The 21,805-nt window shown below is 37.9% G+C and overlaps 1 protein-coding gene and 1 long non-coding RNA gene across 5 annotated transcripts in view; one reads left to right on the forward strand and one right to left on the reverse strand.

Moving 5' to 3' along the window:
* Positions 1-7,823: 7,823 nt before the first annotated feature.
* Positions 7,824-21,805, reverse strand: part of LOC100889326 (protein capicua homolog) — a 31,429-nt gene continuing 17,447 nt past the window's right edge. For 3 of the 4 annotated variants that reach the window (XM_030978359.1, XM_030978350.1, XM_030978366.1), the window contains exons 14-20: positions 20,837-21,645; positions 20,094-20,584; positions 19,264-19,430; positions 11,385-11,564; positions 10,459-10,599; positions 9,373-9,519; positions 7,824-8,858 (exon numbers count right to left, since the gene is read on the reverse strand). In XM_030978359.1, the coding sequence (XP_030834219.1) occupies positions 8,284-8,858; positions 9,373-9,519; positions 10,459-10,599; positions 11,385-11,564; positions 19,264-19,430; positions 20,094-20,584; positions 20,837-21,645 (2,510 nt within the window). In that variant the 3' untranslated portion in view covers positions 7,824-8,283. The remainder of the gene's footprint in view (positions 8,859-9,372; positions 9,520-10,458; positions 10,600-11,384; positions 11,565-19,263; positions 19,431-20,093; positions 20,585-20,836; positions 21,646-21,805) is intronic. The other variant, XM_030978354.1, reaches the window with a different exon arrangement.
* LOC105440527 lies at positions 12,708-13,828 on the forward strand. The gene is made up of 3 exons (XR_004062792.1): positions 12,708-12,775; positions 13,170-13,228; positions 13,771-13,828. It is a non-coding gene; the product is annotated as an uncharacterized LOC105440527 (long non-coding RNA).

A 21,805-nucleotide genomic window follows, 5' to 3' on the forward strand; every position in this document is an offset into this window, starting at 1 on the left:
GTGTCAGTTCTAGACTCGATGCGATTGCATTGCCAAAGAAAGGGTGTCGAAGCGATTGATCATGTAGCACCCAAGTATTGATGTGTACGGTGAGGTTTTGGAATCATCAAAAGGACAAATAATTGGCCCAGTCTTGCTAACAGACGTACGCAGTGTATAGAGAAATGTGTGTGGGACTACACAAACGTGTGGCATGAAAGTGTAGTCCACAACCTTTAAAGCTGTTACTTGTCATGTTTTGAATATGAGGGCATTTGAAGAGCCATATTTTTTTAGGGGACATTATGTCACACTCCAATTTAACATAAAATCAAATTGAAAAGCAACTTTCTCTTTAATAATGTATAATACCGTTAACAAGTAAATTTCTTAATTTGTGTGTATATTTGAATTTGAGAATAAAAAGGTGGACTGGATGAATTAGGGCCTTTGTTGGACACTTTTAGATGTAAGCTTTGATATATGTCATATTCCAATAAACATAAATTGGGGCAAATCATTTTTCATGCACTTAAATTTTGTTCAAACTAATTTTTTTTTACAAAACTTGGTAATGGTATGAATAATTTAGTTTTTAACTGTAGTGCGTTAGTTTACAGGATAGATTTCAATAATTGAATATTCATGTGTCTTGATATCCTGGTGACTTCACTTCTAATTGACTTTGTTTATGAATGATACATGTAGTTTTAAAAGTTCACCCCAAAAAAATTAGAGATTGTTCATGAAAATTGAATTTTGTAGTGATTTAATTGAATGGTTTATTTGAGTAAAAGCGACAGTCTGAAAAAAAATTTAAACAAATATTAGCAGTCAAGAGACTGAATCATACGCATTAAAAGATTACATTTTCAAAAGCATGTATACGGTTGTTACATTATAAAGTATGTAAATTGTTCATGGATTGGTAAAAAGGGTCGTTGTTTTTTAGAAAGAGCTAGAAAATTGCATGAAAAGAAGTCTGTTTTCACAATGTTTTTGCCAAGTTAGGAATACAAATGTACTTGTTTTTTGGGGGTAAGGTAGGGTTACTGTTCTATGCAGAAAGGAGTAATTTTTGTGGAAAATCTTCTGGAGTGTATGTCAGCCAAATGAGAAATACTAGACTTTGCTCATGATCATTTGTTATGCCTTTGAATAAGGAAGTGAAACTGCTAAATTGAAATGTTAGAAGAATTCTCTCATAAAAGGGGGTGTAAACTGACGAGACTTTGCGTCTTTCCCGTGGCCTGACTGGGGCCAATCGGGTGCACCATACGCGAAACCAAAGCGTACGAACTTTGGTCTGTTTCGCGAACGCTGACCATGTAATAATAATAATAATAATAATTGGATTTATATAGCGCCTTTTCCAAAGGATACAAGGCGCTGTCAGTGTCTCTAAGACTATCAACTTTCTCTATGCAGAGATTAAGTCGCTGACTACCATTAATCAAGTCCATAGTTTACGTGCAGTTGTCCAAAAAGAGACGTAGGTTCCTTTGTATTCGTCAGTTTACACCCCCTTCAATGAGTTAGCTTACATTGGTGTGCTGTTGGGTTAACAAATAAAAATGCATAACTTGTTGTTATATGCACATTTCACTCGGTTTACAATTTGGCTTATCCTTTACCTGTCTTTTGTGAATTCATTCAATCTATGAATTAGTTTGGTAATTTTAAAATTTTAATTCATGTGAGCATGCCCTGGTAGCAATTTCATATCCTAGAATTGTGTACATGAGGCAAAAGTTGTAAGGTTCAGAATGTTTTTAATCCTATCATGCATTTAGGAATTTTAATCTGATTTTTATTCTGGTAACTGCCTTATTGAGGAGGGAAATAGTGGCACTTGAAGGTTTAAATATGATAATGCAGCTACCAGCAGTCATGAAGTTGATCAAGATTGAATGAGATGGAGGTAGAGAGTGAGACAGAGAGATAGAGAGAGGATGACATGCAGAGAGAAAGGGCAGAGAAGTAGCGAGGGGTTCGATAAAGAGGAAGAGATAGAGGGGGCAGCAGTGAGAGAGGGCAGACGGAGAGGGGGACATGAGGAAAAGAGATAGGAGGCAGTGAGGGAGAGATACTACATAATATGGAAAAAGTTGAGATACCTTGTAAAGAGAGAGAATTAATAGATACAAATTGTTGAGATATCACAGATGATTCCCATGTATAAATGAGGGGAATGGCTAAATTAGGCAATTAGAATTCAGGTTTTGGAATTTAAGTTGAAAGAAGGGCGAAGTCATCCTCAATTGCTTCATACGGTGTAAATGATATGTTGGGATATCAAAATATAAAATGGTATAGTGCCAACATGTAAGAAATTATGTGGGACTACATGATATATTGTGTGGAAATTATTTGTAATGTCTTTTCTTCCTTGTGTGCAGCTATATTCTGGAAATTTGTGAAGTAGACTATTTTTAGTCATTAATTAAGATAGAAGTATCATAGAGAATGATTAAGCTCTTTCATTATCAGTTTCACTTTTATAAAACTCCTTTCATCTTCTTCCACTATTTCTCCTTTCTTCTTACATTTCTTTCTCCTTTCTTCTTCCTCTCTCTCTCCTGTTTCATCTCCTTCTCTATGTCTGTCACTGCTACAACATTCAAAACACAATTCAATTTGAAAGTTTGGGGATAAATAAGAAATGCAAGTCCATGTCAAATTGTCTGATTTTTTTCTCTTGTATTTATTCTCCTAAACTCCACCATACATGAAGACAAACAGTGGATATGAAATGAATTGCTAAATGCATCCATTCAAGAGAGTCTATAGCAACATATGACAGGGGCATTATACACTCCAATATCCTTCTAACTCTAGAAGATTTAATAAGCCGACTAGTCAAAGCCCAAACTACCGTTCTTCATGTGTACCCAACCCTATTAAAATTACCGTGGCTAATTTTGTATGGATCACAACACTGCAGGGATTAAGGTTCTCAAATTTTCTAGGACCATACACTTTATAATTTTATCATACTTCAATTTTACGCTGCTATTTAAATGGGATATAACGCTAGATCAAGCGGTAACATAAATATATGACTCACATATTTCAAATCAGCTTACAGAAGTACATATACTGCGAATAAAAATGGAACTCTATGTGTACATCCATTTATGATCATTAGAAATTTCCTCTCAAACTCAACCTCTCATTATACGCTGATCCTCTTTACTAACTCTAGTATATAACCTTTCTTACTGAAATATATAGATATCTTATTCATTGCACTTTTTTTTCTGTTAAAAATATTTGTAACAGTTTCCTTCTTTCAACACAATATCAAATACAGTACATAAAAGTCAATGGGTATGTTCTATAGCTTTAGAATCTAATTCAAACAAACCAACGATATTTACTTTTACAAAACAAAACGAGAAGAGAATCTACCAAGTAGATGTGTCTATAATTAAAAAGAAACATGTGTCCAGCAAAAAAAAGTGAATTTGTGTAACTTTTGTTTTCTCTCTCTACTTGTGATATGAAAAGGGGCGACTCCATACTGAAGCCGCGAATTTCATAATCATACGTACGTTTGAATATAAGATTTCATTTGCTACAAAACATATTGATTTTCACATCAAAGTTCAAAACGGAAATAAAAACTTGGTTACAAAACATCTTCCAACATGACTTTTTGAGACGGGAGAGTCCAATCCAGATTGGTTACAGCTCCCTTCTCTCGCTTGACCAGCTATCACACACTTGATACATTTTGTTCAATTAGGCATCGCATCATACACCACGACTGGGAACATGCACCAGTCTCCTTCCCAAATGGCAGGCTGTCTCCATACTATACACAATCTACAGATGAATAGGCAAGATTAAGAAATATTTTCTTTCATAAATACTGATTACACATTTAACAAATCTATACACTATAGAAAAATAGATGTCTTTGCTAACATACACTCCACTCCAGTGATGAGTTTATCCTCCAAAAAAGTCCAGTAATTCTCCTTAATGGTAGAGAAACTCGTTAATATTCCCACAAGAAATCTACTAGAATCAATCCCTTTGGATCTGTTTTCAATTCATTTTATCAAGTCTCATTTATGCACAAGTATAGTTTTATATCAAACACAGCAACAATTTAAATGAGTATACCGGCACTTCTCTAAACACCCCTAAAACGTCACACTAGCATTCCATACAAGCTTGCTTGATAACATATATATGAAGCATCTGCTAACTCCATTTCCCAAGCATAATCAATCATTTTTTTATGTTTTACAACTGCAAATCATTATATATCATTGCTGTACTAACAAGCTAGAGACTGGTACCATTTCTCTAGCAGCTAAATAACCACTAACCAACCAATGGGGTAGGGTGACTATGTTTAATATGATGAATACCTCACCATTCTATTACACACTTTTGGCATTGTTTAATTTAGGGAGCCTACATGCATATAGCTCCTTCTAAGTACATGATCTATTGCAAGAAGGCTTTAAATCCTTATTTTAAGGCTTTAAATCCTTATTTTAAGTCTTCCTAGCTCTGGGAACAGACATCATGTGAAACAGCCCGCCATTCACACTCTACTCATCATGTTTACATTTACAGAGGATAGAACGTAGTATGTACACTTTACACTGCAATTACATTTTACCAAATGTAGCAAAAATATTCATTTGTATGATGACATCATTATCTACATGACTGGAGAGACAATATATGAATCATCCTAGTCCTAGTAATAATAATTCCATAATAATTTCATCCTAGTTTCTAAAAAATGAAATATGAGAAAAGACCACTCGATCTCTTGAAAGAACTCGCTATACAGCCTATGGCTAAGAGAATGACAGCTTTATGTACAATAATATATCAATCCCGATCATCGTCTTATACATAAGCCATTGATAAAATTGTATGCTACTACATGCTTCTTCGAAAAAAACCTTGCCAGAGGCCAGCCCGATTTGGCAAAGATTTCCCGCTGTGAATATAAAGTGCCCTGAAAAGGGCTTCTTGTTGTTGATGCATCATACAGTCCTCTTACAAGTGCATCGTCTACACAGCTCAAAAAGCGTTTTATCTGCCGAAAGCGATAGGAGCGTTAACTCGTTAACAGAGTTGATGTCCGTCTGGTTCTGGGGGGGTGATTCTCAACAAGCATTCTCATAAAAGGTTTATCGTCCCTGAAAGCAATAGCCGAATTCAAACATTTTACAACATGACATCATCTTTAACATATTTCTTCACGTGTGTCTTAGCAATTTGAGTCTAAGGTTTGATGTATCAAATCTCCAGACAGACCAAATATATACGTAGAACATTGGTCAAACGTTATAGGTGGAATTGCCACTGAGACATACATTTAAACTATCTAAGATACTTCAATGACTTCATGAGCAGACACTCTATATAGCTCAACCTGTGACATGAAAAAAAACTTAAACACGGCCATTCACGGCATGTAGAAAAGCACAAATGACAAGGATTACAGAGGAAGATATTCAAAGCATTTCATCACATAAGCTCATCTAGTTACTGTTTTGTTACATTTCTATTCAAAAAGCTGCAGCAGATTTTCAGAGCAAAAATTTCACCAAATTGTACAAGCAGCCGCACACAAAAAGTTCATGAAATCACAAAGTTCATCCCCAAAGAAACAACACCTACAGTCACGGACGAAGTAACCAACAAGCTAATGTCATCACAACTTCCATCCTTCCTATTACAGTATTTTACCATACCATTTATGAACTCAGATCACAGAAACGTCTATGGAATGATTATTTACCTTTAAAAGAAACGACACCAAAAAACCTTCACAAAGACATCATTATAACACTGAAATCTTTACTTGCCGTCTGCAAAAAAATGCAATTCCCCTCACGAAATTGAGTAATGGCCATATACAGCTACACGTAGGAAACCACAACACGCATAATACCACTTCCATTGTTCCAAAGTCACACACTATTTTTTTTCTGAGAATACTATGACATAGTTCATCAAACCTCCTCCTCCTTCTCCCATTAACAATCTGTACAAGTGCAGCATGCATGTATTTAGACACTTAGTTCGCCATTCCTTTCCTTCTCCTCTCCTATTCGTACGGTTCTCAAAAACCGATAATCAGAATACATATCATCAAATTCATGAAATAACTGGATCTAATCACATTTGTTTTAGAGTCACTGTATAAAACATATTTGTATCTGACAGGTCAAGGCTTGTTCAGACATGGCGCAGTATACCGCCGCAAAAAAGCTACCACGGTTTTATAATGTGTATATGACTGGCAACTACGATCAACAAAGAACTTGCACGTATGCAATGAGATACAAATTTTCTTTCACTCGGATCATTTTCACAGCCAATCTTCATATCAACTGTAATGCATCCCCTTTCCTGTTCTTTAAAAAAAAAAGAGGAAGAGATATGAGCTCATTGAAATTTTGAGCAAGATACCATAACAGTTATTCCATAATCCTCTTTACTTTCATTTTTCTTTTGTTGTTGTATATACCCAAGAATGTTATGGCTGCAACGTTTTGGCCATGATAATGCTTACAAGAAGTCTAAACAAAATTATTGAATGGTTATTTTTAACAAGTAATTAGGGTACTTTCTCCCTGGTATGAGTTATAAATGAGTTCCAAAAAGACACTTGAGATTTCAAACACATATTCCAAGGCACGTTCCATGTACTCGAGTACCAGTTTAAGAGCAACACTTTCGCTCATTGCATCAAAAACACGTTTCCATTTGCTTGCGCCCATAAATGTGAACACGACCTACATTCAATTGATTCCATGAACATTTATCAACTTCAACCTTCACATTTTGTGGTATCTCTTTCATACTTCATCAATACTTCAATACCTTCATTTCATTGCTATGATCAATCACACTTTGCTTTCTTCTCTAACTGCAACAACTGAAACAAAACCTCTCCAATGGTGTGATGTACATGACTTTTCATTGATACAGATTTAGAATAACATTCCCATCAATCTTCCTTTGCTTCAAGTCTTCCTACATCATGTCAAAACCTCTTGAATGGTGTGCTACTAACATGATAACGTTTTAATGACACAGATTAGAATAGCGTTTCCAACAATCTCACTTGGCTTTCTTTTCTTTCTGCAACATTTAAGAAACCTCTCTAATGGTGTGAACACAACCTTTATTTCATTGATATCAACAATCACACTTTGCTTTATTTTCTTTCTGCATCATCTCAATAACCTCCCCTTTGATGTGATGTGAACACAACTTTCATTTCATCAATACCATGGTACAGTACCAAGTCCAATTATTGCACTTTAAAGCCCAACTGCACTACTTATAGCTACTTGCGCCCTCCATACAGCCAACAATGCCTAATCGGTGCCTGTTGGTCCCCCATGATTCTCTTTTTCTTATGTTAATTGAGAGCTGATTTGATGAGAAAGTCACCTGCCAGTGACCTTGCAGTGATATCTAGTCCCTCCATGCCAAACTAGTGCAGAGGGGCTTTAATAATTATATATTCTTTCAACTACAGTCAAACCTGCCTTGCTATCCAGAACGTGTGTAAAGACCATATACATTTGCCACTCTCCACCCAGGTGAAGAAGATGTGTACCCGGTAGGAAGACATTCCCTGAATGCTTTGCTATAGCTGGGTAATAGTATGACACTTAGTATTAAGCGCAGTAAAGTATACCTGTATAATAGCTGCGCTAAATACGAGGAAACAATATCATTATTATAAGTTGGATATAGTTGAATCACTCTCTAATAGATACATGTATATATTGGTGGCCCTGCTAAATAGGTATGTACATGTAAGTCCATTTTCATGATTTCTTAGTGATTTCTTTTTTTTTTTCTGCCACTAAGCAAAGCTGTTCTAGATCAGATGATCCTCATTACTTGCAACTGGTTATTTCCCCAAGATGCTTAACTTTCTCTACTCATACAGTAATTGGGGCTCATTCACTTCTCAAGTTCATCAAATCCATACATTGGAGGTGAAAGTCACTTTGGTAAACAGCATGCTATGCTTACACTTCATGTTTAAAGCTAGCTGCACTGAAGACCCAAGCAAAGTGTCAAGGAAAGTACTTAAATTCTTAGCATATGGCCCATTTATTGGCTAGGAGAGCGACCCCTTGGATGACATATCATGCAACAAAGCAAGTACTTTTGCCTACCTAGCATTCCACACTAGATGGGCTCCTAAAGGAGTGGAGCCTGTTTATGGAGCAGTTCTACTTAAATTTCAAAGATATAGGTGTGTCACCCCTTTACTTCAGAAAGGGGGTTGTACTCTTATTTTCATTTGGGAGTCTGGTTACCACTTCCATTGCCTTGAAGATTGATATGAGGTTGCCCATGCAGTGCTATGTGTGTCACCCCTCCACTGGCTGCCCCGGGGGGTGCCATTCCTTGCATAATAGTGGTAGGTGGTCTGCCCTGGGCAGCTTGAGCATGCTGGAACTGGTTCACGCCGGGGCTGGCCGGATAGACGAAGATGGTCTGTCCGTGCTGCAGAGCGGGTGAGGGAACCGAGATGGTGTGGAGGGCTGGGGAGCCTGGCTGGGCCTGCTGAGGAGCGGAGAGTTTGACCAACGGTGACATGGGCTTGGGCTGCTGGCTCATGTGGGGCGAGTAGTGAAACTTGCTCATGGTAGGGGAACCCTGAGGGTTGGGGGAACCCCCTCGGGCCATGGGGGACGGGGGCGGGGCTGGGGTTAAGGTGAACTTGGCGGTGAGGGCAGAGTTGGAGCTGCTGAGAGGGGTAGATGATAGAGACATCTTGCTGGAGGGGTTAGGACCGCCTAGACGAACACTCTTCACAGACGTCAGGTGAAGCTTACCGGGCGCCGGAGACTTTGGTGTGGACGGAGTACCTGAGCACAAAAGAAACCAAACAGATAATGCAAAGATTAAAATATCTTAATCAAAGGATAAAAGTCAACCATATATGTCATTAATATAACAATCATCAAAGTGATAAATCCATGAATAAATGTTTGTATTGTTATTGTTTTATACATATTTCTGGCTAAATATTTGACTTGACCTAATTGAAACAATAATCACAGAGCTTGGTTTAAGCATATTACCTTATATGTATATATCAAATGCTAAGAACTACAATTCTTTTAATAAGGTACTACTTCAAATAATATGAATTTAGGAGTTTGCCTCGTCACTGACAGGTGGTTATATCTCATCAAAATCAGCCCTCAACTAACATAAGGAAAAGGGGACCATGGGGGATCAACAGCTAATGCTTAGGCAGTGTAAGCTTTATAGAGGGCGCAAGTAGCAACAAGAAGTGCTGTCCCGCTTTAATGCATAACATTTGACTATGTTAGTAAACCGGTCTATTGAATACCGGCGGCCCAGGGCTGGCCTTACCTGGTACGGCAGCTTCCCCATCCGGCCCTTCTTCATCCCAGGACTGCTGCATGATCTTCTGACGGACCTCACGGATCTTCAGCTGCAGACAGTTCTTGGAAGGGAACATGTCCTGGTGTTTGGACTGGAACGCTGCGGTCGACGGAGCTGTCAATCAATTGGGAGAAGAAAGAAAGAAACTTGTGATATTATGTAACACCACAAATGGGAGAGTTATTCGTCAGTACGTCACAATCCACCGACATTTTTGCCAATTTGATATTCGCATAGCTGTAGTTATCTCATATTTCAATTAAAATTCACAAAGGAGGTTTAAATTGAACCCACGGTTTAAACCTTCATAACATAACCCATGGTCTAAAATTAACGCAATATGAGCCCAGAGGTCTAATATAAGACGTGCAATGCAAGGTATGCCTAATTTTGACGCTTATTCTAAACCATGGGTTATGTTAATGAGGGTTTAAACCATGGGTTAAATCTAAACCTCCTTTGTGAATTCGGTCCAATATGTTTCTTATTATTGGTCCGATTCATTTTGAAATTCCACCATTCTGTTTCTCTCTTTTTTCTGCTTTCATTTAAATGAACCTATTACACGGGTTGGACTGCCCTTTAACTGTTGCCAATTTGAAGAGAGAAAACTGATTAATTAAAAAAACAAGAAAACAAACTCATGTCAGACAACCTCAGCTCCTGGGATAATAATTATAATAATTAACGGATAGTCAATCTGTTCGAAACGTCGAGCCACTCCCGTCACTCATCCTCTCCAAGCACTATAGTTCTCCTTAGAACTATAAGCTAAGAAAGATAACCAGCAGTCTTTTGCAAGACTATACCAACAGTCCTTTTCAGGACTAACAAACCCTCAAGAAAGATTACCGAGAGTCCTTTTCAGGACCCCCCAATCCTCCCTCTCTCTCTCACATGGTGCACCCGCAAGCCTACTGTATAAATTATACATTTATAGAGCGCAGAAACTATCCAACATTAAGTATATATTCTACTGCGCTACAAAAGCTCCTAATATGCTTAAATTGACAGTTAATTGAAAAGGGATTGGGAAACAAAGAGGTGACTCACCCGAGGGGAAATAGCCGTTGTTCTTGAAGAGCTCCGTGACCAGGATCCGTCTCTGATCCAAGATCCTTCGCAGTGTGGAGAGGGAAGAGGAGGAGGAGGCGGCAGAGCGATCCAGCTCTCCTTCATACTCATCTATTTCATCTGATATGAAGAAAAAAAGTTATGAACGTATTTACATTACAGAACAAGAGTGGTAGCAGTGGTGGTGGTGGTGGTGGTGGTGGTGGTGGTATTGGTGGTAGTAGTGTTAGTAGTGTTGGGTAGTAGAAGTGGTAGTGTTAGTAGTAGGAGAAGGAGGTGGAAGAGGAGTAATGGTAGTGGTAGTACAGGTGATGGTAGTAGTGGTAGTGGTAGTAGCATTAGTGATATGAACAAAAGTAGTAGTGGTATTAGTGGTAGTGGTACTAGTGATATTAGTGGTAGTTTTAGTAGTGGTAGTTGGAGGAGGAACAGGAATAGTGTTAGTGGTGGTACAGGTAGAGGTAGTAGTAGTAGTGGGATTGACAGTGGTAGCAGTGGTAGTAGGATGAGGAGGAAGATGAGTAGTAATACACTGTAGTACAGGTAGTAGTAATTATAATAGCTATGTTTCATTCACATATCCATCCCAGGGGATGCCCAAGGCACCTTCAAACAATTACCATTATCCAGGCTCCAGCATTTTAAGAACATGAGGAAGTCCTTCTTACCAATTTTTTGAAAAGTAAGCATTGTTTGTGTTTGGGTAAAATTTCAAAAGAAGCAAAACACCTTGACACACACAAAGATCTCAAAATGGAGTAGTAATTAATTGATAGTTCTTCCTACCTGGCACACTGCCAATAAAAGTCAAGTTAACAAAAATAAACAAGATAAACACATGTAACACACTCGAAAGAGGTAAATATCTCAAAATTGAATATTAATCAATTCACAGTTCTTCCTACCTCGCATATGGCCACTATAAGACTCCATGGGGGACTTGTCACTGAACTTAAAGACAGAGTCATCTCCGATCACTCTCTTGCCCGGCGTACTGGGTTCGGAGCTACTGGAGCTTCTACGGTGGGGTGACTTGAGCTTGCAGGGCGAGGTCGGGTCGTTGTCAGAATCACACTCACTCTTACCTATTAAAATAACAATCATATATGGGATTTATTTTATTTATTTTTTCACTGAGGCTCAAGCAAACAGAAATTATTCATATAAAGTTAATAACTGAATTATTCATACCCTTACCAACTTTCATAATTTTGTTAAAGCATGTGAAAATTTGATTTGTTGCGAATTGTCATCTCCACTCCCCCCCCCCCCCCCCCCCAACACACACACAAAAAAAATATAATAATGATGCTAGTGATAACATTGATTATACAAAGGCTAATGAAGCTCATTTAACCCTTACTGTACTGGGGGGGGCCTGGGAGACCCCCCCCCTCGACATTTTCGAAGATTGCGCCGCAACCGCTTGGAATTTTGAAATGTCGTTTCATGACATTTTTCCCTCAAGTCTTACGCACATTTTGATACCATTTTCGTCGAAATCGGATATACCTGTAAGGCGTTACATAACAATTAGTATGCGCATGTCATCAGAAAAACACCAAAAAAATTAAAAATCCATCAAAATTTGCATAAATTATCATTATTAATTACATTAAAATAACTTTTTTGTGTTAGAAAAGTAGTTTCATTTGAATAATGAGTTTCAACATTCAAAAAGTGGAGTTTGACACGTTTTCTGTAAAATGCATAAAATTAGCGCATTTTGCATAATTAATTAGGCTAACGACAAAAATTTGCATATTCGGAAAAAACTAATTATACCATCTTGTTCCTAACGTAAATATCGACAAACATGCAAATTTTCGTGTTCATCGGACAATCGACGGCCGAGATCATAGGGGGGGGGGGGGCCTCCCAGGCCCCCCCCCCCCCCCCCAGTCAGTGGGTGCTCAAAATAGCCCAGTACAGTAAGGGTTAAAGAAAATATTTTCTTTACAAACATGATTTAGACTTGAAGTCATGGCATATTGTTCACATGAGTTCATATTCTTTTTTCTATTAAGTAAGTCACAATCAAATTGAAGTTGAATCAATAGCATGTTTACTTCCTAATGATTATCCAACATTCTCCTGCGAGACTTCCTTTACTCGAAAGCATGTTGTTAATGCTATTATTGATATCCTGTTCTGGATTTATAAAACCATGAATTCCTGTTTGCTACAAGAGGTTGGGTATCTACTTTCAGCTCAATGAAAATAGGTTTAATTTTGGTATGCCACACATTTTCCATGGACCCGAAGTCTCCAGGATCTCCGACATTGATGTCAATAGGTAAGTAGTGAGAGTTCAAAGGTGGGAATGTGTCTTTCAAGTGGTTTTCATAGAAAAGATACCTGATTCATGTTATTTTGATGAAGTTATTAACAATAATGATAAAAAAAACATTGTTAAAAACCTGCTCCTTAAAATAGAAATAATATTTATATTTGTATAATGCACATATTAATAGCACGCAAAATGCAAAGTCCATCCATGTTTATGTTTACCATGAAAACAAGCCACGTGCGATGTTTGGCAGGTTTATAGCAATAAGCGGCACTTTTGCTTCATGCATGCCAAGTTTGTGAGTTGGCAACTTCCAAATATCATCACCATTTAACACATTTGAACACATCTCCTGAATTAACAGTACTCTATTGAACAACTACTGTATAATTATGTTTAGGTTGACACAGGGATTATTTACGTCTGCAGCTGTTTGGCTCCACTTCATTAACATACACGGTAAGTACAATTGCCTTTATATATATATATATATATATATACACCATGCAAATCCCAGCTTATGAGACTAAAATTAACTTTTTAAATACTGAGTGGAAAATGGGCAAAATTTCCCTTGCTGCATATAGTCATGTAATGTCAAAACATAAGTGAAAGCTATGTTAATGTTCCAAAAGTACTGTAACAAGAAAAAGAAGGATCATCCAAGAATGTGTAGTAGTCCCAGGAAGAATTCCTTTGATATCGAGAATTGCATCTTTTATTTGGAGTGGAAATGGAGAATCCAAAAAGCTACATGCTAAAAAGGAATTAGAAGTTTATTTCTATTCAATTGCCCTAGATCCTATTTTTGTAGAATAAAATGGTTTCAATGAAAGATAAACCCAACAGAAAAAAGTGAATAAGCTCCTCCAGTGAATACAGCAGTCAAATTTTGAGATGCAGTCAATGTTATGTACTGATCAGAAAATATGGAGCATACCTGCATTGTGATAAAACCAACTTATCATATATATTTATTAAATGTCTATGTCAATATACAGTAATCTTGGACAAGATTGCTTTGCTGAAAAGGGATTTGTCATGAACTAAGACGTTTCTCCAGTTAGTGACATTGTAACAGAAGTCCACTGAGTCACTCCAGCTGTCATCTGTGGACATCTGTCGACACATCTGCGATGGCCATAAATTTCATGGACTTGTAGAGTTGTAAGGCGCCACAAACATTGCTTTGATGACATCACTTGAAACAGGTTGGATCACGTGGAGGTTGCCATCTAGAAGGATGTCTTATTGACTTCAATATTACTTCAAACAAAACGCTACAAATCCAGTTCTGTCAATAACTATTTTCCATTTGATACGTTCATTTCTAACTTTTGTTTGGGAATTTAAATTGTCCAATTGTAATTCATGTATAAGAGATCTGTATTTAATCACAGGTAATCATGTTGAAACTTAGGAAGAAGGTTGTATTTAAATGCACTATGGTAAAACTCATCCCTTTGATCACAATACTTTGTGTAAATGGGTACCAAGTTAAGGCAGTATCCTTAACGCAGGGGCAAGAAGCAACCTTAAATTTCCCATACCCATGTGACAGCACAGAAGTCACATTACAGCATTCTTATAGACTCCCATTTTATCGCTCTTCAGATAGGTCACCACTGTCTTTGACACAAGATCAGGTGCAAAGATTCAACGTCCAGAATAGAAATAACAATGCCAATTGCTTTCTGGAGTTTTCAATAAGTAACGTACTGACCATTGATCAAGGGACATACATTTTGTCTGTATACAAGGATGGGGAGATGCTAGTTGAACAAACACACAGGATTTGGTTACAGGTTGATTATCCTCCTGGTAAGGCATCATGTGTCGTGGGTGAAAATAAGGGCAGAGTCTGGGTCTCAATAGACTGTACAGCTAATGTTGGGAGTCTATCAGGAAAGATTGAATGCTATCAAGATGGTGTCTGGATGCCTCCCCTAACTGATCCTACTGAAACCGATACTATATTGAAACAGACCATTCTCATCAGAAAAACACAGCCAGTATTTTGTTGTTCCTCTTCCACATTGGCTGAATACACTGAAATATGTGAATGTGATGATACTGCATTGTATCTAGATAATACCAGTAGCAGTGGCCCATGTCCAACCACATCAACAAAAACATTGACAATTTCTACTTACAGAACCCCAGATCTGGTCAACAATAGTCAGACTTTTAACTCATCGAACTATCCCCTACCATCAAACACAACATGCAAGAATGCCATCAAAATGACCGAAGATAGTTTGAAAACAATAATTATATATTCTATTTTGGCAACCGCTGTGGTCATAATGTTCACATTGAATGCAATTTTCCTCTATAAATTGAGGCATAAACGCAATAACAGTAAATATCAGTCACAAGATCCTTCAACATCAAAAAATGATGACGATGCTCAAGAATGCGTAAGTCTATAGTCATCAGTCATTGCAGGACTTTGCAGCTCACGATTTTCAAGACATAAAACAATTTCTGAGGAAATACCAATCATTAGACCAATCATCCAATTATATCTTTCGAGACATCTGAAGGAAATATGAACTCTAAATCTTCTGGTAAATCTATATCAAATGTAGATTCCTTCTTTGCTTTAAATGATTTAGTGGAGCTATCGCATTTGTAGATTTTGGCACATTAATAAACATTATCATTATATAATAATTGTTCTTATTAGAATATCGAAAGAAAATATAAGAATGTACACATATCTGTGGTAGTAGTACAAGTGTAGAATATCAAATTAAATACATGTACAATGTATAAGGGTTTGTTTTTATTGAATAGAAAGCACATGTACAAATATGTATGGTAGTCTAAGCTCTACTTCTGTGTCAACTCTTTCTTAAGGTAATCGCTCAATTTGCAAAGCTTCTGCTGAACTTGGGAACAGACTAAATTAAATGTCAAAAACTGTCAAACTGTTAACCTATTCAAAAGTAGTCTTAAGACACATTTATTCAAAATTGCTTGATGATTAATTAACCTGTTTACTTTGATGTATATGTATTGTAATTTGTAGGTTTATTTGCACTTTTTTGTTTTGTTTAATATGTAATTGTTTATCAGTCTATTTTGTTTGTTATAGCGTTTAGAGACTTCGGTGGTAAGCGCTTAACCCTTACTGTACTGGGGGGGGGCCTGGGAGGCCCCCCCCTCGACATTTTCGGAGTTTGCGCCGCAACCGCTTGGAATTTTCAATTGTCGTTTCATGACTTTTTCCCCTCAAGTCTCACGCACATTTTGATACCATTTTCGTCAAAATCGGATATACCTGTAAGGCGTTACATAACAATTAGTATGCGCATGTCATCAAAAAAAAAAAACAAAAAAAAAAATTGCATCAAAATTTGCATAAATTATCATTATTAATTACATTAAATTAACTTTTTTGAGTTAAAAAAGAAGTTTCATATGAATAATGAGTTTCAACATTCAAAAAGTGGAGTTTGAAACGTTTTCTGTAAAATGCATAAAATTAGCATTTTTGCATAATTAATTAGGCTAACGACAAAAATTTGCATATTCGGAAAAAACTAATTATACCATCTTGTTCCTTACGTAAATATCTACAAACGTGCAAATTTTCGTGTTCATTGGACAATCGACGGCCGAGATCATAGGGGGGGGGGGCCTCCCAGGCCCCCCCCCAGTCAGTGGGTGCTCAAAATAGCCCAGTACAGTAAGGGTTAATAAGTAACATTTTTTAAAATTATTTTTGTTATTAAGCACGGTTTTATTATCATTAGTAGTAGTAGTATTATAAAATCTCGAAAAGGAAATATAAGGGTCTGTTTTCCGTCATTAAATCTAACAAACCAATGTTCCCATATTCAGGGTAGTAGTATCATAGCTTATGCATCATAACTGTAGAGATGTTGTGTTCTTGGATGATAAGTCACCTGACTGCAGATTGCAAGGTACTGGACTTGCATCCACTAGTATGATCTACATTTGCCACTCTTCACCCAGGTGTAAATGGGAATAATATGCTTAAAGGGATCGTTTAACAATGTTATAACTGAGATACACGGCCCTACGTGTTATCAGTGTCTGTGATATGATGTAATATTGAAGCCCTAAAAAAATTGCGCTTCAAAATGATCAAGAAGTGCCTCAAAAAAGCAAAAATCTTTGAGTGACTGGTTTTACCATACTCGTTTTCCCTAATAGACTGTAGTGTTATGAAAACCGTCAGGTGAACGGTTTTCAAAATTTGTGATTCCAATCATAAATATCTTGATAATCAGACAGGCGATCGGCTTGTAAAAGTCACGGGGTTCCTGACTGACCTAAAGGTTTATAATTATCATTGCATCATGAGCTAAATCCAGAATATGTTTTCAGAATCTGAGACAAAGTTACCGGATCCCTTTAAGCGCTAATTATTTTTAGTTATTTTTGAAGCTCAACTATAAGTGGGGTAATACAATTGAAGTTGTTGATGTCCATCTTATCTTGCTAATTTATGTTTATATGAGTTTAAGGGGACCAAACACCAAAGAATTCTTTGCTCTGTAAGGTCGAGATTCCATGCCAGTGTAGTATATTCAAAATATTTGATTCATACATTACTGCTGTAGATTTCAAAGTTTCAAAACATCCTAAAGAAATGTAAAAACTCATAAGAAGACTTGTTGAAATACACAAACAAGCATTTGGAAATTAAGATTAAGCTCATATATTCAACATCAAAATAAAAAAAAATTCCCCTTATGCTCATTCTTTCAACTTGTTGAATGCCTCTTATACAGTTTTATTGCGGTAGTGGTTTTCATGTATGATGACAATATGACATAAAAAAGTTTTTCAATGATTGGTTCCTATCAAACCAAAAAGTAATTTTGTGTATTACGAAAAGAGTAGCTTTAGATTTACTTCAGTCTGTTTTGTAAACCGGTAGTTCTTCATGGATGAGACTTTGTAAGACTTGGGAATACTTCACATTATGATTTGTATTTTGTAGGATATAAATCAAATGTTAATACATAGATATATTACTTGAACCTGTACACCTGTCTAAATGTGTTCAAATAAAATCATACAATTCTTAAACTTGAACAATGTCGCATATAGTTTCTTCACTCATCCATTTAAAAGTTATTCTAATGTGTATCAATTTTGAAAGGGACTTGACCTTGAATGATGAAAGTTTGGCTGAACAAAAGCAGAAACAGAAGAACCACAGGAAAACATGAGTGAAAAATTCCAATATATTGAATGAAAAATAAGAAACAGGAGTGTTCTCCATATATCACATATAGAATACATGATCATACTAGTAGTCGGGCACTTTGTTACAGTGAAATTAATGATTCAGCTAATTTGAAATGCTCATACATATAGTGATTAATTTTTTTTGTCTGATTTAATTTATTCTTCCACCAGTCTGCTTCTGTGATTTTTCTGTTTTCCTTTTGAATAAGAAAAAAATATTGAGAAAGAGAGAGAGAGAGAGAGAGAGAGAGAAAGAGAGAGAGAGAGAGAGAGAGAGAGAGAAAGAGAAAGGAGGGAGATAAGGAGGAGGGGACTGGAAAGGCATAATATTTCTTGAAAAAATCTTTGTGGAGACCCTGAGAGAATATGTTATGAAACAATAAATCATACTAAAATATCATTAGATAAACTGGACTTTACAGTAACGTCTGCTCATCTGCGCTATATAAAAACTGAGTGTTATTATTATTATTATTATCTGTTACTATGATTTTCCTGCTCCCATTCAAGTCACAAGAGATTAATTCATTCAATTGTTCTTGCGTTTAGTTTTTTAATCATTCAAATAGTTGCTGCGCTGTATCAATTGATTTAGTTAATACCTGGCAGGAATTAATTCCTTGAAATGCGCCAGCAATTCTAATTAGATGCGGTAATAATTGTATGACGCCAGGAGTGTCAAGTCTGACAGACGTGAGCGCTACACAAAAACTCACTGCTATCATTATCATTATCTACTACAAATAGCTCACACTAACAAATGATTTGCTACTCCCAAATTCAACCAAATACCTGACAAATACAGGGAAACCTGCTTTAGCGACCACCTGTATAGAAAGACCACCTTTCTATGAAAACCACATATGTCGTTTTCCTAGAAATTTATTTCCTATTCGAACCTGAACTAAAGCAACCTGTCTACAAAGACCACGAGACTTCAAGAGATGGCTATTCTTCAGGGGTCTTTATATACAGGGGGTGTTTCACAAAGACTAAGATCAACTTTAAGTCGGACTTAACTATGGCAGGCTGTTCACGCCACTAGTTGCTCTCACCATTGGTCTCTCAATTACGACCTTAAGATATTTTTCCCAACAATAAAGAACTATCAAAAAATGTAAATGCTGTACATTCGTGTCCCTTGAGAAACCAATGCAAAATAGTGGCATAAACGGCCTGCCATAGTTAAGTCCAACTAAAAGTCGATCTTAGTCTTTGTGAAACACTTCCCAGGTTCAATTGTAATTCTGAGGAGAGTATCTTACTTGTGGAGCCCTTTCTCTTCCTCCTATAGCTGCTCACGATGGCCTCTGCGGTGAGGGGCATGACGTTCCTCTCGTTGGTATGGTCCTCAGGATGATACTCCGGAAGCTGCCTGAACTGAGCCTCAAAGTTCACCTCCTCAAGGACCCTGGATTTATAAATAGGGAATCAATTACACACAAAGAAAACAAATAGAATTAGGCAATTATATAATCCTTTCAAATTAAATCTTGAGTACTGGTCACTGGAGAAGGACAAGTTTAATCCTGATGAACTATTCAACTGTCCTTGTTCATCCGTAACTGCACAACGCCAAATTCGAGAGTAGCCCACTAGCGGACACTGAGGGAAATAAGTTTTGTATAACTTTATGCCTACTTCCAAGGTATGATATAATCCTGTGATAGAGAATAATACAAGCATGTGGGGATGGAATTGAAGGTTTTCAGCATCCTACCTTTACTTCACAGGGCCATTTCATAAAACTAGCCGCCAATAACAAATGCCAAACTTCTATGACAAATTTGTCAACCAAATGCAATGACTTCAGCAGCTTATAACAGGTATTTGAACTTTTGGGGGGTTATAACAGGTTTATGAAACAGGACCCAGATTCCTACCTTTCACCCTATACATAACCCTGACCCATACCCTACATCTAGACTAAAGCACAGTTGTAACCCGAACCCCTACCATAAATCAAACCTTAAATGCAGTTGTAACCCTTATCCCTACCCTAAATTTAACATAAAACACAGTTGTAACCCTAACCCTATGTCTTTGTCAAAATCAAAGCCTGGAACGTTAAACTAAACATCGCATCATCACTTACTTTTCCATGCCATCGTCTATTTTCCTCTTCAGTATGTGTGACAGGTTCCTTGCGTCTTTGACTCCTGCAGCCTCTCCCCCCGATAATGCGTGCATATCCATGGCAACCGAGGTGGACGTGGACGCAGCAGTAGCATCCCCGGTGGCAGGCTTGTTGGACTGTCCGTTCTCTTTGGTAGGGGTGTGGACGTCTGGTGGGTTGTTGTGAGCTGGCCGAGGGGCGGGGGCGGGAGCCGGATCGTTGGATGACATCTCTGCAGCTGGTGACGATAGTCTGTGAGTGCCCTCTTGTGTTCCCTCATCCTTCCTCTCCACCAACTCGGCTGGTTCCTCTCGCTTTCTCTCCTCCTCCTTCCGTCCTTCCTCTGGACTCTCTCCCCCTCCCGCTGTTGCTGGAGATGATGATGATGATGGATGGTCAGCATCCTTGTTGCTAGGCAACTGGGAGATGGTCTCTTCATCTTGGACTGGACTCTCCGCTGATTTGCTGGACTGTAAAACAAGATCAATCCAAAATAGTAAAAACCATGGAGAGATTATTATTATTATTATTATTATCATTATTAATCAAAACCCCTGGGGGGCGTTTCATAAAGCTTGTCATCAGTGACAAATGACATTTTTTTGTTATAAGCTATTGAAATACTTGCTTCTTATTGGTTCTCAACAGATTTGTCACTGATTTTTGCAATTTTTCATTGAAAAAAGGGTTTTCATTGTGATAAGGGTCCAAGGTATCCTTACCCTAGTTTCTCTCCTTGGCGGTTTGCCTCCCTTGCCATTCTCCTCCATGTGTTTCTTGTACAGTCGACCCTTGCATGACCTCTGCAGCTTGCCCTTTGACCCCTCAAGACCTCCATCCTCCTCATGACCTGCATCCTGTCCACTAGTTTCTTGGTTAGTACTGATTGTCTCCGATTGGTCAGTTTCCGATCTGTCTTTACCCAGCTTCTCGACATCATCATCTCCTCTTGTTGCGGGTTTATCATTCACATGTGAATGGGTTTGAGGCCTTTCACCTTCTCTCCTATTTGCTTTCACCTCCCTGTTCAGACTCTTTTTGTTTGTATCTGCTTGGGAGTCTTTTCTCGAGTCCTCCTGACGATTTCTTGTCATATACTTCGAGCTTTGAGCCGGCTGCGCCACATGAGCACGACTCTCATCGGCACCCTGCCTGTTCGCACTCTGCCCGTCAACCTTCCCTGGCGCTGCACTCTTGTCTGAACTACCCTCTTTCCCACCACCGCTGATCACACTCCTCTTCCCTGCCCCTTTCTCACTGGATGATGCACTCTGGATGGGTGCCAGCTTGGGCATGGCTTTGTAGCTTGCGTAGCTGGCGTAGCCCACGCTCGCTGAGGGGATGCCCCCCGAGGTGAAGACGGTGCCGTTGGAGGGGCCTATCTGCATGGTGGCGCCCATGGTCGTACGGGCGATCCCTGAAGGGCTGTGGGGAGGTAGGGTTGTAACAACAGGGATGGTAGCCAGAGTGGCTTTTATCTTCTTCGGGCCGGGCTGGATGCTCGAGTTATCAATCTGAAGCTGAGGCTGACCTGTGAAAATGGAAAAAAGAAATTTGAATTGATTTGATTTATTTCCCAACAGCAATACATATACATTTCATACAATGATTTTACATATGCGAGAAGAGAAACTATTGGTTGGTAAACGAGATGATAAACTGAATATAAGCTATTATGATGATGATGATGA

Source organism: Strongylocentrotus purpuratus, unplaced genomic scaffold, assembly GCF_000002235.5.
Source record: "Strongylocentrotus purpuratus isolate Spur 01 unplaced genomic scaffold, Spur_5.0 spur5_contig_812, whole genome shotgun sequence".
Taxonomy (NCBI): domain Eukaryota; kingdom Metazoa; phylum Echinodermata; class Echinoidea; order Camarodonta; family Strongylocentrotidae; genus Strongylocentrotus; species Strongylocentrotus purpuratus.